General features: G+C 31.3%; 1 protein-coding gene across 1 annotated transcript in view; it reads left to right on the top strand.

Annotated features, from left to right (window-relative positions):
• The first annotated feature begins 14,967 nt into the window (after nucleotides 1-14,967).
• The window catches only part of LOC119670870 (histone H4 transcription factor), a 49,563-nt gene continuing 45,724 nt past the window's right edge, over nucleotides 14,968-18,806 (top strand). Inside the window, exons 1-2 of the mRNA XM_038081298.1 lie at nucleotides 14,968-15,729; nucleotides 15,783-16,036. Of these exons, the coding sequence (XP_037937226.1) occupies nucleotides 15,096-15,729; nucleotides 15,783-16,036 (888 nt within the window). The 5' untranslated portion in view covers nucleotides 14,968-15,095. The remainder of the gene's footprint in view (nucleotides 15,730-15,782; nucleotides 16,037-18,806) is intronic.

Here is an 18,806-nt window from a genome sequence, read left to right on the forward strand (position 1 = left end):
TGTTCACCTTCTATGGTGATAACATGTTTAATCATTATTTGATCCGCAAGTGTTTTAAAAAGCTTCCAATCTGTGAATTTATTAGCCAGAAAATACGGATTTTCCTTTTTTACTATAGAACTGCAAATATTTAAAAAAATTGAGAAATGATCCGAGTTCAGATCAGCTTCATCCTTAATTTCAATGAAGCTTTTAAAAACTTTTCTTGAAATAAAAAAGTCAATAAGATCAGGTATCTTACTTTGATCTGTTGGCCAATAAGTAGTTTTTCTCATCTATATAATTTCACAACCAGATTGTTGAATAGCTTTTAGAAGTTCCGAACCCTTACTCGTATTAAGTCTCGAACCCCAAAAATCATTTTTAGCATTGAAGTCGCCACCAAGAATAAATTTATCTCCAAGAAGCTTAAACATTTCAATGTATTTTTCTTTGCTTAGTGTCTTCCTAAGCAAGAGTTATCTTTTTGTGTTGATACTTGAAGTTGCCATGTCCAGTAATTAGTGAGGTCAGCCAGCTTAGAGTGCTCCGCGAATAGCTAAGCACTTTTATCGCTTCCTTGGCCCACGGTTTCGGCAACATAAATTTGGTCTGTCTATAAGTGCTCAACTCTCCATCTATTAGGATGAAGTGAGATTATCCACTTATAGACATAGGCTGGCTTCATGTTGTAACTTAGTGGTATTCTGGGCTCTGGGCCATAGAAATTATGATCCTTGCTTTGCAAGTTCATCTGCCTTCTCGTTTTGCTCAATACCGATGTGTTCCTTAACCCACATAACCGTTACCTCATTTTCATGAGCACATTCCATGAGCTTGGTTACACATTCTTGAACTAAGCTGTTAGCTATGTAAAAACATATTTAACGGTTCACGGTTAGTTTTCCATTTAAGTTTATTTGCATTTATGCCCCGCTTTTTCAGGTCTGTGACTACTGAGTCCGAGTTCCAAGTAGGATACAAATTTTTTATGATGACTTTAATCGGTCTTAGTTGCTTATTTTCATATGAATACCATGATCTTTTGCTGCGGGAAAGCATTTTTGTTAAGATCCTGTAGTCGTCAATATTAAACACATTGACTTTGTAGGCTCCATTGCTAAGTAGTTTAACAAAAATTTGTTCTTTTACAATTTCAACAATCCTTGCATATATCTCTCTATAATTGTCAACATGCGATACCATTATAGGAGAAGGGTGAGGTGTACGTTTGCCTAAAACAGTAGCAGCATTACTATCAGGTACTTTATTTTGTTTATCGTCGCTATTGTTTGCTACACATTCAGGTGAAGACTCAACATTTCTCTTCTACTTGGTTTTGATGTTTTAGACTTTTTGACTTTTTGATCCAATCGGTTTCCCAAGCTAATTTTTTCTCATCAGTTTTGTACTCAGGTTTTCTACTTGAATTTTTTTTTTTTTGTCAAATATACAGTAGTTTCTGCTGCTTTTAATCGAGAATTTTCTCATTTTAGTTGAATAACTTCTAGTTTCAACTATTCGCAATGTGTTTTTAGCTCTCAGATTTCTAAGAACAGTTTATTTTCATTTTCTGTCCGTTGTTCGCGTTTGTCACATTCGTTTCCACCACCAGGAGGGGCAAACCACTCCCCGCCATACTTATTTATAGTAGAACTCTGACCAGTAGCGCACAGTTTTCACAGTATAAAACAAAATTACGTAAATATAAATATGTACTTGAAAGTTTGTTGAATTTATGCTTTTATTTAATATTATTATTATTTATTATTATTTAGCATAAGGTTGTTAATTAACTATACAATTAAACAAAAACAAATTTCTGAGCTGTAATTAGTTTAGTTTTTCTGTCCTTTTGCAACACTTAATGTATATTTATTTGAGCGTTTAAGCTTTATTTGCTGCCTCTATCAGCTGTTTTCAAAAGTATTTGTTTAAGAGTAAATAAACAAATTCAAAAAACAAAGCAAATATTCACTTTTTTACAAAAAGAAATGAATATAATAACATTATTTATTTATTTAACAGTTGGAAACTATTATTTTTTGTTTTGAGTTTTGTTTTAGAGTTCATGTCTCGATTCTCTTTAATAAGATTATTATCACTTTTTGCGTTTTTCACTTAGAAAACAACAAAAGTTACGGAGTGATTTGTTTTTTGCGCGCACACGGTGGGCAGGTTCTGTAAATATGTTGACGACAATTTTGACCACGCTGACTGTAACGCCGAGGATGGTTATCAGAAATTAATATGAAGGTGTTGTCAATACGCAAGTTCTCCAAAACTCTATACAAGTTATTGACAAACTTCCACGACGACGAGGACTCCATTGAAAATCAGAATACATTGCTGATTCTTTCTGTTTTAAAATAAAAGAGAAAAGTTGTTAACATAATACTTAATAACCAGTAGCGAGGCGTCAGCTTTTTGGCAAGGTGTTCACAATTTAATCAAAACAGAATTCCAACTATAACGTATTCCCCCTACTTCTAAGTTTTGTCCTTTTCACAAGCAAATAGCGTACAAGACCAATAAAACAATTTATTTAAATGTTCGCAGCCTGTGATCCACTGGTTTTTATTTACCATAAAGCTATAGCTGTAGGAAAACGACGACTTACCATAGATTTCGACATTTTTACAACAGGTATCAAATTCTTCATATCTGGAGTTGGTTTATTCATTTTATGAATTAAAATCTTTTTTTCAGAAGATCGTTTAAAAAAAGATATTTGAATCAAATCTTTAATCACACATTAATTCATTTCTAAATATTATTTTTCACTTCAAATTTCTTTAATTTTTTTCTTTACTTTTACCATTTGCTAGTATTAAATTGCAATAATGACTTTGTTATTGATTTAATTCCAACCTCTATATAAGAGTAAGAAACTCTCATGCATTCATTTACTCTTTTACTTTGTATTTACAATGCCCGGTTCAGTTTTTATACTGAACCATTTCCCCATATAAAACAGCAACCGTGACTTTGATTGTATTTGCACGCTTTGTATAAACTTTTGGTTCAGTTTAGTGGAATGATCCTCTCGTCAAATGTAAAGCGATTTTCGCTCAGTTATTTCTTTTCTCTTTTGTATTTACTTTGCATAACATTGGAAGTGCACTTTTTTTATTGAACTGCTTGCACGCATTAATTTAAGAGTTAAGATTATTTTACGTACATATATTTGTTTGTATGTTTTGTGTTGTGTATTCAATATTGAACATAGTCCCAATGTGAATGTTATTTCATTTGCATGCTTTGTAAGCAACGCGGTACAGTTTTAATTTTGAACCTTAGTATATTTTAAGAGGAATGTGTTTTCTCTTTTATTAATTGTAAGTAATGTTGGGTGTAACTAACACATGTGTGATTTTGTTTGTATTCTACGTTTTGTGTTTATGTTAATCTGTTTGGAAAAGCTATTATAAAAAGTGTTAAGTAGCAATATAGCGAGATTATTTACCTAATAAAAAAAAATCTAAAAAGGAAGCTTTGTTAAGGTGTTCAGTGAACACTCTGAACCATTCGACGCCTCGCCTCTGTTAATAACATATATTATACAGTAAACTACATTAACTATTAAATAAAATATCTAATATTAATCGTAATAGAAAATAGAAATTTCACTTATTGATCACTTACCTAATAAGTTGGGTGAAGGGCACTTTTGTTTGCACTTCGGGTGCGGTTACCATATAACCTCTTTCACCTTTTACATTGCATTACATTTTTTGTTTTTTATTAAACCAATTTTAAATTTATAAATCAACAACCACATGAAGTGCGCGCAAAAGAAATCACTCCGCAACTTTTAATGTTTTTTTATTAACAAATGAAATACAGTGATCACAAATTTAATAAAATCAATTGAGACAGTGATTCTAAATAAAAATCTAATAAATTTGTTTAAATGAAACTTTTATGAAATTAAAACATATGTTTTTTTATCAAAAAAAATTGTTTAACTTATTAAAATTAATTTGTTTTGAAATTCTTTATTAATATTTTTCCACATATTTTTCCACATAAAACATTTGATAGAGACAGCATATAAATTAGAGACAGCATGATTTAGAAATTATACCAATTGCAATTTACTTATTGTGTAATTTATTAATAAAAATTTTCCTGTTTAATTTATTTTTTTTCTTATTTTTCTTTTGTCCTCTTTCTATAAAGCGACTGAACAAATAAAATTTAATAATAATAATTCATGCCTATAAATAGAACACCTCCTCCGGTAAAAGAAGGTGGTACACACCAACTAAAAAGTGATAATTCGCCAGCAAATGTTGGTGCTAAACAAGAGCAGAAAAAATTAATAAACAAAATAAAGACATTTCGAGTTTACTGAAGGTTTCTTAATGAGAACGATCAGAATCTATGAGCGAAATCCATAACTCTAAAATCGATATTCCACCTCACGATATTGAATCGTGCAGTAAAGAAGAATGGAACGAAGTTAAAGGTAATAAAAGACCTAGAGACAGTCCTGAAAAAATGAAAAAAACTAAAGCAATAAAAATTCAAAAAAGATCAACCAGCTAAACAAGAGGAAAAACCCTTTTAATCACCTCCAAGTTTTGTAGATAAAGTTGAAGAGGTCCGCCCACTTTTAAATCTGCTTAACGAAATTGCGAATAATAAATATGAAATAAAAGTGATTTCATCTACTAGTGTTCGTGTACAGCCTGGTACACCAGAAATTTATGCAAAAATCGTTAAACTGCTCGAATGCAAGAATACGGAATTCATCTGCTGAAAAAGTAAAAAGGATTTTGTTAACTACTCCTTAAGTAATAGACCTTTTTCAAAACTTTTTGTTATGTTGGTACACCCTTTTTTGACATATGGTACAAATTTGAGCGCCATCTATCATTTAATTTGTTTACAGCAGCTGTTAATGTGAGACTACCTCAAGTGCATTTAGCGATTTTTACTATGGAAAATTCAGTTGAACAACGAGTTTGTTCGAAATTTTGTGTTTTGAAAGAAATTTCATGTGTTGAAGCATTGAAAATGGTGCAGAAAGCTTACGGGGACTCATGGAAACGACTCATAACAGGTGATGAGATATGGGTTTATGTCAACAATCGAGCTAATGGCGCTTCGAAAACGAACCAAAACCCAAAAAACCGCGCAAAAGTCGCTCGAAAATTAAAGTTATGCTCACTGTTTTTTTTCGACTACCGCGGTGTTGTTCATTACGAACTTTTTCCAGAGGGTCATACCATCAATAAAGAAAATGACCTCGGCGTTATGCGACATTTGTGTGAGTCTATCCGTAAGAAAAGACCAGATTTGTGGAAAGCCAACAATTAGACTCTACATCACGACAATGCTCCATCGCACACAGCTCTTGTTGTACGCGATTTTTTGACCAAACACAGCACCACTGTCATCGCTCAGGCACCATATTCGCCATATCTGGATCCGTTCGACTTTTTACTGTTCCCGAAACTCAAATTGCCGCTTTGTGCTAAGCGTTTTGTGTCGATTGAATCGGTAAAATAGAATTCGCTGAAGAAACTAAAAGCAATACCTGCACGGGCCTATGAAAAGTGTATGGAAGATTGGGTTAAGCGTTGGCATATGTGTATTGCTTCAGAAGGAACATATTTTGAAGGAAATAAAATTAATTTGGAATAAAATATAAATTTGTGTGTTTTTTTTACAAAATCCTTTTCTTGAGCAGATGGTACAAACCGAAAAAGGGGATATAAAAACTGCTCGTGAAAAATTTGCGCATGCTGCTACAAATATTTGGAATATGAAACTTCGCCAAACAAAAAGGTTCCTTCCAATGTTCGTTGTAGAAATAGAGCAAAAACCAAATAGCAAAGATATCTACAACATAGAATGCCTACTCCACAGACGAGTTACCTTTGAGCCACCCCATTTTAAACGTGAATTATCTCAATGCTCAATATGCCAACAGTATGGTCACACCAAGTCCGGATGTAGAAGACAACCCAAATGCATTAAGTGTGCTGTAATAACGCATCGGCTCTCTGCGAAAGAAAATCCAGAACATAATAGTTCCGCAATCAAACAGCACTAAATACCTGTGATTGCACTAAGATAGACGTCTCACACGGAAAACACACATTTTCAATAAAAGAAAATCCCTTGGGATTCAATTCAGAAAAATGTTTTGGCTACTGAATAAAAAATCTTCAGTATCTCTAAAAATATATAAAAGTGTGCTAAAACCAGTATGGATCTAAGGCATTCAACTATGGGGACCAACTTCAACATCCAACATAGAAATTCTTTAAAGATTTCAGTCTAAAACTTTACGAGAAATGGTAAATACTCCATGGTATGTAACTAATATTCAAACCCTTCGGAACCTTAGGATAATCCCGGTAAGATACGAAAGGTAGCTAGAAAATACCATGAACGAATACAAATTAATCCCAACATCCTTGCTTCGAATTTAATGTCCCCCTCAAATATGTTTACGAGAATGAAGAGGAAATTGCCGCTTCAGATATTATAATAAAAATTTTAATTTAATAAGAAAAGAGTAGCTCTCCACAGGGAGAACTACCTTAATTGTAAATTATCATGATTTGAATGGTGCTTATTAAAAATTGAAAAATGTCACCATGTTATGTAACAGGATACATATTGAATTTGAAATAAATAAAAAAAAAAAATTAACTTGTGAGATCTCTATTATTGCTTCCCTATGTTAACTTGAAATAAATATTTTTTGTTAAATAATATATGATATTTTGTAATGATATGAAATATATATTTGATACATAAACTTATTTTTATATTTTTACATATTAATTATATATTTTATTAAAAAAAAAAAAAAAAAATTTTTTGCCTGTTGTTTGAGTTGAATTTTGAGGGTTTGTTTATGTTTACATATTATTTCATATGTCGAATAAGTCAAATTTCGAGGATTTAACATGTTGCATTCGTTATTTTTGGTATAATATTTGTCGAATTTTGTTTACTATATGCTATAGAAAGTAAAAAAGCACGGAAACTCTTTATATGGTAAATGAAATTTACTCAGTAAGATAAGCTCACTAAGTAAGTAGTGGAAAGCACTATATAAGTTAATGCCGGTGACACTTAATGTCACAAATACCTAATTAAGCTAGGGTTGCAGCGTCGACAATATAATTCAATTCATGCTAAATAGCATGCAGGTGGTACTATCATTGCCCCTACCTGTTGCAGATGCAACGTGCATCGCAGACAATCGCATTTCTCGTGGGAAACTACGCGAGCAACAGTTCCTGTTGATGCTGCATATTTTATTATTAAGTTAGACTATAAGAACTAATGTAAGATTTTATTCAAATCAGTTTTTTATCAATCTTAGAAATAAACGGTTCGGAGTAATCCGAAATAAAAGAAATCGTAAAGAACTCATTAATTGGCGCCCAACTAAAATTTACAATTACCAAAAGTGAAATTGCAATAAAAATTTTTTAAATGAACAAAATTTAAAATATATTAAAAATTGCAATTCAAATAAACAAAATTTGGAATATAATAAAATTTACAATTACCAAAAGTGAAATATATTAAAAAATTGCAATAAAATTTTTTAAATGAACGAAATTTAAAATATATTAAAAATTGCAATTCAAATAAACAAAATTTGGAATATAGTAAAAATTATAATAACCAAAAAGTGAGATATATTAACATTTACAATTACCAAAAGTGAATTAAACAAAATTTGTAATTTATTAAAATTTACAATAACCAAAAAGTGAAATATATTAACATTTGCAATAACTGCAATAACCAAAAGTGAATTAAACAAAATTTGTAATTTATTAAAATTTACAATTATCAAAAGTGAAATATATTAAAAAAAAATTGCAATAAAAAAAAAACTTTTTTTTTAATAAACAAAATTTAAAATATATTAAAAATTACAATTTAGTTAATCGAAATTTGGAATATATTAGAATTTACAATAATCAAAAGTGAAATATATTAAAACTTGCAATAAGAAATTTAAATAAATAAAATTTGAAATATATTAAAATTCGCAAAAGTGGAATATTTTAAAAAATTTTTGCAATAAAAAATTTTAAATAAACAAAATTTGAAATATATCAAAATAACCTAAACTTGAAAAAAATTTTTTTTTTAAATTTTTTGAATTTATAACAGAGTTTTCTTTTGTTGTTCTCTTAATTTTTGTCTTTTTGTACAAATATCATAAAAATTATTAGTTTAAAAATATTATTATTATTTACGATTTATTCACGATTTATTTTTGGAATGGACTCACTAATATTGTAAGTACAATTCATAGTCAATCATTAAAAATATAATTAAAATTCAACATATTTTTTTTTTTTAAAACGGAAAACATATTATTTTTCTTTGCCAAACCTCTACTTGTTTTTTTTTATCTGCTTTGTCCCCCTTATAATAATAAAATGGACAGAAATCAGATATTAAGTTTAGTGGAAACGGCGGTTGATGTTTCTAAAAATGAACTTTCAGAACAAATTGCAGAATTATCTAATCTAATTAGTAGATTACAACCTCCGCAAATTGAACCTTATAAACCCATTCAAATTAGGGCAGGTGTGGTTAGCACACATACTAATATGGATCTCATCAAGTCTCTGCCAGAGTTTAAAGGCATTTCAACCGAATATCCTGCTTGGAGAGAGGCTGCTCATTTTGCTGTGAGCTACTATCGGGATGGGTCGGAACCGTATTATGTAGCAATGGGTATCCTTAGAAATAGAATCACAGGACCTGCAAATTCCACTCTTAGTGCTTTTAATACTGTCTTGAATTTTAATGCTATAATATCCAGACTCGATCAGGCCTATTCTGATAAAAGACCCTTGCACGTTTTAGAGAACGAACTTAGTATTCTAAGACAAGGCAAATTAACAATAAATGAATACTATGACACAGTAGATAAACAACTTACGCTTATAACAAACAAACATATAATGACCCATAGCGGAAATGAAGAATTGATAACAGCGCTTAATGAAAGAGCTAGAGAAAATGCTCTTAGAATTTTTATATCAGGCCTCCGAAGACCAATATGCGATATACTGTTTTCATCTTGCCCAGCAGATTTACCGACAGCACTCGCAACGGCACAAGAACTGGAACAGAACCAGCAACGATATAATTTTGCTCAAACATTCGCTACGGCAAGGAATTTTTCAGTGGAAAGAAACAACAATAGACAAAATAATCCAGTAAATCACTCTCAAAATAAACAATTTGCCCAGAATACACCGCATTATCGTCGGGATATACCAGTTCCAATGTAAGTGGACTATGGAACTTCATATTATCGAAGACCAAATAAACAACAATTCCATCAACAACCAAATGTATTTATCCCCCAACAACAAGGACGACAAATATTTCAAAATACCAAGCGACCACATGCTAGCAGCAATTCAGCGCAATCACGGAAATACAGTTTCACAAACTACAGAGAATAAATCATATAAAAGAGGAAAATAACGACTATCCTTTTAAAGAAGAAGTCACAACTGAGTCCCAGGAAAATATTCATTTTTTAGGATAAACTCGCTCTTACCATTCATTATTCGAACAACGAAAAGTGGTAAAGAGCTTCGAATACTAATTGATACAGGAACTTCAAAAAACTATATTAAAAAAACGCATTCTTAACGGGCATTCAAAGAGTGGAAAATCCATTCCAAATAAGATCCGTGAATGGCATTAATAACATAGTGGAGAAATACCGAATAAATATTTTAAGTAAAGTAACAACTTTTTTCATACTTCCAGTACTTGAAAGCTTCGATGGAATTATAGGATACGATTTCCTTAAAGAAATAGACGCAACTATTAACGCAAAAAATGATACACTTTTCCATAAAACAGGAAAAGAACAACTTCGTCATTTACGTTGTCAACAGGTCAACTCTATATCCATTAATTGCAATAATACACCGGAAAATTTTAACTCCGAAGTGAAGCAGTTGGTGGAAACAAATATCGAGGCATTCGCTAATCCCGATAGAGCATTACCTTTTCATACTCAAGTTAAAGCAACTATCAATACAATAACAAACGATCCAATTTATTCGAGAAGTTATCCGTACCCAATATCGGCAGCGGAATTTATAAATAACGAAATAAAAACATTACTAAGAGATGGTATTATCAGAAAGTCCTCTTCAGCTTATAATTCCCCCATCCACGTCGTAAATAAGAAAGGTGTGGACGAAAATGGAAAACCAAAGCTACGCATGGTAATTGACTTTAGAAAAATAAACGAACAAACGATAACTGATAAGTATCCTATACCGGATACAACAGTGATATTGTCCAATCTAAGACAGTCGAAGTTTTACACGACTCTAGACCTCAAGTCTGGGTTTCACCAGATAGTTTTAGACGAAAAAGATAGGCATAAAACAGCCTTCAGTGTAAATAATGGTAAGTATGAGTTTTGTCGCTTACCATTCGGCTTAAAAAATGCCCCTAGTATCTTTCAGCGGGCCATTGATGACATTTTGCGGGATGACATAGGAAAAACATGCCATGTTTATATGGATGATATAATCATCTTTTTCTTAGACAAAGTCAGTCATCTCAATCATGTCAGTAATATTTTAACCAAACTGAAAAACGCGGGAATGCGCGTTTTTACTGAAAAATCTAAGTTCCTTCAAAACGAAGTAGAGTTTTTAGGATTTGTTGTCTCAGCTAATGGCATTAAAACATGCCCGGGTAAAGTCAATGCAATTTTAAACTACAAACAACCAAAGTCGTTGAGATCACTGCGTGCCTTTCTAGGACTATCCGGATATTATCGGAGATTTGTAAGGGATTACGCGGCAATAGCAAAGCCACTGACTGCATACCTAAGAGGAGAAAATGGTCACATTGGAACCAAACAATCAAAACATACTAAAATAAATTTAAATGCGAATGCAGTAAAAGCATTTAATAAATTAAAGCAAATATTAGCTTCAGAGGATGAACTTCTACAGCATCCAGACTACGATAAAGCCTTCGAGCTTACCCCTGATGTATCATCAGTTGCTTTAGGTGCAGTATTGTCCCAAGAGGGTAGACCAATAACAATGGTCTCTAGAACCCTAAGTAAGTGTGAAGAAAACTACGCTACAAATGAACGCGAACTACTAGCAATTGTTTGGGCTTTACAAACATTACGTCACTACTTATATTGTGTTGGAAACCTAAAAATCTTTACAACTCATCAACTTCTCACATTTTCAATATCGGATAAGAATTTTAATTCAAAAATTAAAAGGTGGCGTGCATTTATAGATGAATTTTCCCAAAATTCTTCTATAAACCAGGGAAAGAAAACAAAGTAGCAGATGCCTTATCTATCAATATATTAATAATTTGACTTTAGACGGAAATACAGTCCACAGTGAAGAATCCTCATCTGATATAATTAAAACAGTAAACACCCCTGTAAACCAATTTAGAAATCAACTAATTTTGTCTCATTGTAATTCAAATAATAAAAACACTAAAATCCTATTTAAAAAATTTGTACGCCACACAATAAATTTTAAAAACACAGAATTTCTTTTAAATACAATCAAAGATAAAATAAACCCAAATGTAGTAAATGGTCTACATTGTGATCTACCAACTTTGGCAACAATTCAAAATCTGTTAAGGAAAGAATATCCAGGTGTTAAATTCATTCACACGGAGAAACTTGTCATCGATTTGACCAATAGAGAGGATCAAATGGGGACAGCAACAACAGAGCATAACAGAGCCCATAGATGTCTCCACGAAAATCATAAACAAATAACGGAAGAATACTACTTCCCAAAAATGAAAACGATTCTCAAAACTATCATCGCAAACTGTAGGATTTGCCACGAAAATAAGTACCAAAGAAAACCACCAAATCCAGGTATCGGTGAAACTCCAATACCAAATTATCCCGGAGAAATACTCCATATAGATATTTTAATAACAAATAAGTCGTACTTTTTAACAAGTATCGATAAACTGACAAAATTCGCAATAGTTACACTGATAGCGTCAAGAACAACATCGGATATTAAATTAGGTCTGCTACAAATTTTAAATAAATATAAAAAAACCAGGCTTATCGTTACGGATAATGAAAAAGCATTCCAATCGAATGCATTATCCACTTTTTTACGTGATCATTTTGAAATCACGCAATTTTTCGTACCAACTCTCCATAGTGAAAGCAACGGTCAAGTTGAACGATTACATTCAACGTTATTGGAAATTGCTAGATGTTGTAAGGCTCAGCAGCAAATAGCTGATATGACCGAGCTCATACTACTAGCCACTATTAAATACAATAATACCGTACATTCTGTAACAGATTCCAAGCCGGTTGATTTGCTTGACTCCGAAGATAGTAAAACAATTTCAAAAGTTAAAGAGAAAATTATGGAATCTCAAGAAAAACTACTAAGGAGAGCTAATAGGGATATACATCGTACATCCTATAAACCGGGAGACGTAGTCTTTATAAAAAGAAATAAACGATTAGGTAACAAGTTTAATAAAATTTTTGAGGAAGGGACTGTCGAACGAGATCTAGGCGCTACTGTCCTGATTAATGGCAGAAAAATTCATAAAAGTAATCTCCGATAATTATTTTCTCTCGTTTTTTTTTTATTAGGCTACTACTATTTTGTAAACTTGCAACATCAAGGATCATAGATTACACACCACCACATTTCATAGCGGTCACACATGGAAACGCCGCAATATATGAAAATTATTTTTACTTGGTACACTCAACCAACTTATCAGAATATGAGGAAATGATTATGGACAACACAAATTCTTTTGATCACAACGTCTACACTAAAGATATCCTGGTAAAGCAAACACAGGATATTCAGCGAATCATAAAGACATTGCGGACCACACGTCGATTTGCAAGATCGATCGACTTTATTGGATCAGCGCTAAAATTCGTAGCAGGAACCCCGGATCATGACGATTTCCAATTGTTATCAAGCAAACAGAATATGCTAATAGAAAATAATAATAGACAGACAAACAACAACTCTGTAATACAGAACCAAATTAACGAACTTACAGACAGAATAAACGACTTAAAGACAGCAAAAAATTCTGATAATTCTATCTCGAAAGATGAAGAAATTCTGAAACAACATATCATGAATAGAAATAATTATTAAATACTTATATTTGTGACCAAAAATTATTATTATAATAATTTGTTACCGGGCTAATTGGTCAAATTTTAATATAAATAAAAAGACATTAATTTATTATTTATATTTAAAAATCGTTTATATTTTATTTCCGATATTTCGACTATCTTCGATAGTCATCTTCAGGGAAAACTGCACAAAATATAGGATGTTCACATTTTTATAGCGGATTATAAAGAAAAATCATACAATAAATACAATAATAATGATGACAACAAGAGAAAAAACAACTTGTTGTCATCATTATTATTGTATTTATTGTATGATTTTTCTTTATAATCCGCTATAAAAATGTGAACATCCTATATTTTGTGCAGTTTTCCCTGAAGATGACTATCGAAGATAGTCGAAATATCGGAAATAAAATATAAACGATTTTTAAATATAAATAATAAATTAATGTCTTTTTATTTATATTAAAATTTGACCAATTAGCCCGGTAACAAATTATTATAGAAATAATTATGTTATCAATCATTTAGATAATTTAGCTCTTTCCGTGGTCTTGGCAAAAAATAATATGATTAATCCACTTATCTTAGATAACGTTGAAATAAATGATCTGATTGACTCTGAAAATGTACCACTTAGTTTAAATACCATATTAAGTGTATCCGATGTAAAAGTTTTACAAAATAAAGAAATCATTTTATATGTAATAAAAGTTCCTAGAATAAATAAATATTGTAACTATGTTAAGATATTTCCTGTTATTCATAATAATTCCATAATAAGTTTAGATATAGATGCGGCAGCGGATTGTGATGGCATTATGCAACCGATTCAAAATTGCTTAAATACTTTTATAGCAAACATCTGCAGCTCAGCAACATCATCTTGCCTGTCACAGTTATTAAATAATAACACAGCTGCATGTTCCACCGAATCATCACATAATCTACCATTAATTCAGCAGGTACAAGAAGGTACCATAATATTAAACGATGTTTCATCCACTACGGTTGAAGACGTTCATAAATTTAATATATCGGGCACATTCCTGATAACATTTAAAAATGAAATTACCATAAACGGCACAAAATACAAAGTCACAAAAAACATGACTGATCTCGAACCTCATGCCCCGAAATTTCTCGACATTAAGTTTCTGGAACATAACACGAAACTTTCTTTGCCATATCTTCACAGAATACATATTGAGAATACGAATCATATCTCAACACTAAGTGAAGAAATAAGTTTCCAAAAACGAAACTGGTGGCTCACTATTTTACTTGTATTAATTCTGGTAATAGCAGTAACAACATTTCTAATGGTTCGATCATGCAGAGAAAGAGTAAAATCAAAAACAATATTTGATGACATCATAAATCAATTAACTGGTCGAAACGGGGGCGTTCCGAATTTAAGAGATGTAAGATTTTATTCAAATCAGTTCTTTATCAATCTTAGAAATAAACGGTTCGGAGTAATCCGAAATAAAAGAAATCGTAAAGAACTCATTAATTTATATAAGAACTTGTACAATAACTAGATGAAAAAAAGTTATACAGCAGCGTGAAAGAGCGTAAAAGTGGCATAAGTGTGGTGTGATCACATTTATTTAATACGTGTAACGAAAGTGTTATATAAATAAATTTTTTTTAAGCAATTTTTTTTAGACTTGATTGAAGTTGGTATGGTTTACCTTCTAAAAAAGATATTCTCTGATGTTAGCAATCATGTATGATGGGTAGATTAAGTTATTGTAACAATGTGTTTATTAGTGTATGGCTGGTTTAATATAAAAAAAAGTGTTTTCATTTTTGTTGGTATTTTTTGCCGCTGTCATGTGTGTGCATTTGTTATAAGCAAAGTAGTTTTTTGGCTTTAATTTTATTTGAATGTTAATACCTCTTCATTTGCGTTGTTTAGTGTAACGAATATTGTACAAATATGACAAATTCTATAAAAGAAGTAATGGAAAGTGTTTTGTCATGTTTGTGGAGTCGATGTAAATACATATGCGAAAATTTGTTAGACTTAAGCAAACATATAGAGACACATTTAGAGTTAAATGAATCTCAAACTGAAAATAGCGACTATAATTGCTCTTGGACAGGTTGTAATTACAGTACAGTGCACTTAGACAGATTGCGAAAGCATGTTTTCTATCATGGATACTACAATTTTTTACTATTAAGGGGAAAATATGAATGTGAGAAACGTTTAGATATACCTAAGTGCCATGTTTCCGAAAAGGTTTTTGATTTGATTCCAGAGGTTATTACTAATTATTTGTGTGAATGGACTGATTGTGAACGTAGTTTCGAATCTATAATAGAGTACCAAGACCATGTCATTAAACATGTCATTTTCGAGTGTGATATAGTAAAAACTGGAAATGGAGCAGCTTTAAATATGCACTGTGGTTGGAGATATTGTTATAAACAATTCGAACACAAATATCGTTTAATTGAACATGTCAAAATCCATTCCAACCAAAAAGAGGCAGCATGTTGTCAATGTGGAAAAACTTTCTGTACAAAAACATCTCTCTTTGAACACCTAGTGCGACAAGATAACAACAGTAAAATAAATGAATTTCGAATATAATTTGAATGTAAACTTATTATATTTTAGATCAGAAATTTCAATGTTGCAAGTGCTTTAAATGCTTTCCCACAAAAAAATTGTTGAATTCTCATATAAAAAAACATTTAAATCTTTACAAATGCACTATGTGTTATGTGACTTGTTCATCAAAAAGTTCGCTTGCTACGCATATCAGGTATCGACATATATCGGATAAACCATTTCAATGTACAAAGTGCTCACATAAATGCGTTCGGAAAAGCGATCTGACTAAACATTTGCATCATGCCCACACAAAAAAGGTAAATTTTCAATACATTTCATTAAGTCAATAGAACATGAATTGAAATTCTTTTTAAAAAAATGTATTGTGTTATATCTCGTGTACCGGTACAGTTTGCCATATTACGTTGCCGCGCTTACTACTGTTGTACTATGGTTAGCAAGTGCCAACAATTTACATTAGGGGTATACAGGCAACAGATTAGTTGCTTAGTTGATTAAAAACTTAATTTAAAAAAAAAATTAGCATTTTGATGTTAATCTGTTGCTTGAACGACCCAAAATGCTTAATCTGATTAGTTTGTTGTGTGCAAATGCCTTGGCAGCACTCGTATTAACAGCAGAAGTGAATCATATGTTAACAATGAAATAATCAAATATTCGTAAATATTAATATCATTTAAATTTATCATATAATGCAGCATATAACTAAAATTGCAAACGTGTCATATATCAAAAAGTAGAATATTCAATTTTATACTTTTTAATTATATTAGTAGTAGTAGTAGTAGTAGTATTTTTTTATTTATTTTAGTTCAAAAACAATATAATATTTTAATCTTAAAACTAATCTTACACTTTAATTTATGTTATTACAAAATTAATTCCAAAATATTTACACATTATAATATTGTTACTTATTGAACTAAAGGCATGGCCCAAATGCCGTCTGCCAACAAACTAATTAACTAATAATGAAGTGTTCTAAAGCTAATTAAAGTTAATCCAATAAAGTGTATTATGTCCTCTGGCTGGTCTAAATTACATAATGAACAATGTGTTGAATTTACTTACACATATGGTCTATAGTTTAAATTAAGGAGTTCGCCCCAAGTTTTAAAAATCTGGCTGATAGTTCCAATAGTATAATCATCCTTAAAATAATTCCGATCGCGTAATTCATATTCCAACCTTTTGTAAGCATGTCTATAATCACTTGCCCTTGCTGCCAATGTAAATTTAGCTCTTTCATTCGCCATAATTTATATCAATATATTTTTTTGCCACGAACGCATTACTTCTCTATTTTCGAGCAACAATACCTCATCATGCGTATTAGCAAGTGATTTCCATTTTTCAACAAAACCTGTCTTCGTATTTGCGAGGAACCTTGCCAGAATTTTAGGGAGTCTATTGTCACTCATATTCATGACGTGATTTATATATTTAAAATGTAGTTTTAGCGTCTCTATACATAAACTTGACAATCCTGTTTCTAAATGCAGCATATAGTTGGGCGTGTTTTGTGGTAACTTGAATATTCTTTTTATGAAGTACCTTTGAAGCATTTCTACTTCGTTAAATTCGTCTATTCCCCATACCTGTGCTGTATAAAAGAGGATTGATCTTACCGCCGCTTTAAATACTTGAAACTTTACCGAGAGCGCAACCTCATTTTTTCCTAAAATTACTTCCCATGACGAGTTTATTGCTTTTCTGACTTCGCTTAACTTCTTACTGAGATGTTCATTAAATTTATATTTGTATTCCTTCACTACTTCTAACGCTTCACCATTTAAGTTCCAAATTTCATTTTTCATAAGCCTTCTGCAATTTTTTTTGAATATCATAATTTTAGATTTAGAAATATTTATTTTAAGTTTCCATATCATACAGAAGGAATATAATTCATTGATCATAGTTTGCATCTTTAAAGGTGAGTCCGCCATAAGTACTAAATCATCTGCATATAATAGTAATTTAATACATGTATCATTTATTAAGATACCTTCGGAAAGATAATTGTTTAAATCGTCTATGAACAACGCAAAAAGAAGAGGGCTTATCAAGCAACCCTGTTTTACTCCTGTGTTCGAAGAAAACCACTTAGAAAGACTGTTTCCATCCCATACTGCTGCAGTCGCGTTACAATATAACGCCCTCAGTATGTTTAGCATTTTTGTAGATACACCATAATTACTTAATTTATAAAACATAGCATCTCTGTCGATAGAATCAAATGCGGCTTTAAAGTCTACAAAAAATACGTAAAATTTTTTCCCTTTTTCAACGTGTAATTTTGCAATATTTGTCAGAATAAAAACATTGTCCTCAGTTGAGTAACCTCGCCTGAAGCCTGCTTGGAATTCACTTAGTAGTTTTTTATCGTCGACCTAACTTTGCAGACGTTGATGTAATATGCCTGTAAATACTTTTGCTATCGAATTTAAAAATGATATTCCTCTATAATTTTTTAATTCATGCGGATCACCTCCTTTAAATAGTGGAAAAACTATTGAATTCTTAAAACATCCCGGTACTTCTGCATTATCGTATATGTAGTTGAAAATCTCTGTAATCCTTGTGATACCTTCAGCAAAAGCAAATTTTAAAAATTCTGCTGCAATTCTATCTTCACTAGGCGCTTTATTTTCTTTGCAACGCTCTAAAACCTCTGTTAATTCAACTACCTCGATTTTTTTGTCTAATTCATTGATTTGAATTAGTGGTTCTGCGTATCTAAAACGACTTATATTCTCCGTTGTGCTTAAAAGTTTTTCAAAATAAGTACCTAGAACACCAGAATTAAGATGCACTGACTTACTGAAATTTATGCCATTTACTTTACGTACAATATTCCAAAAGCTTTTGGAGTCTTTTACTGATGATAATGATAAAGCAAGATCATTAGTGTGTTGGAATCTTTTATTATAGCAAATAATTCTGTAACCGTTTTTGGCTGTCTTATACTAATTCCAATCTGAGACTAGGCCCCTTTTTCTCGCCATCTTTAAGTTATTAAAACAGTTTGTCCTTGCAATTTCACACTCTTTATCGAACCAATCTTTA

Source organism: Teleopsis dalmanni, chromosome 1 (genome assembly GCF_002237135.1).
Source record: "Teleopsis dalmanni isolate 2A chromosome 1, ASM223713v2, whole genome shotgun sequence".
In the NCBI taxonomy this organism is placed as follows: domain Eukaryota; kingdom Metazoa; phylum Arthropoda; class Insecta; order Diptera; family Diopsidae; genus Teleopsis; species Teleopsis dalmanni.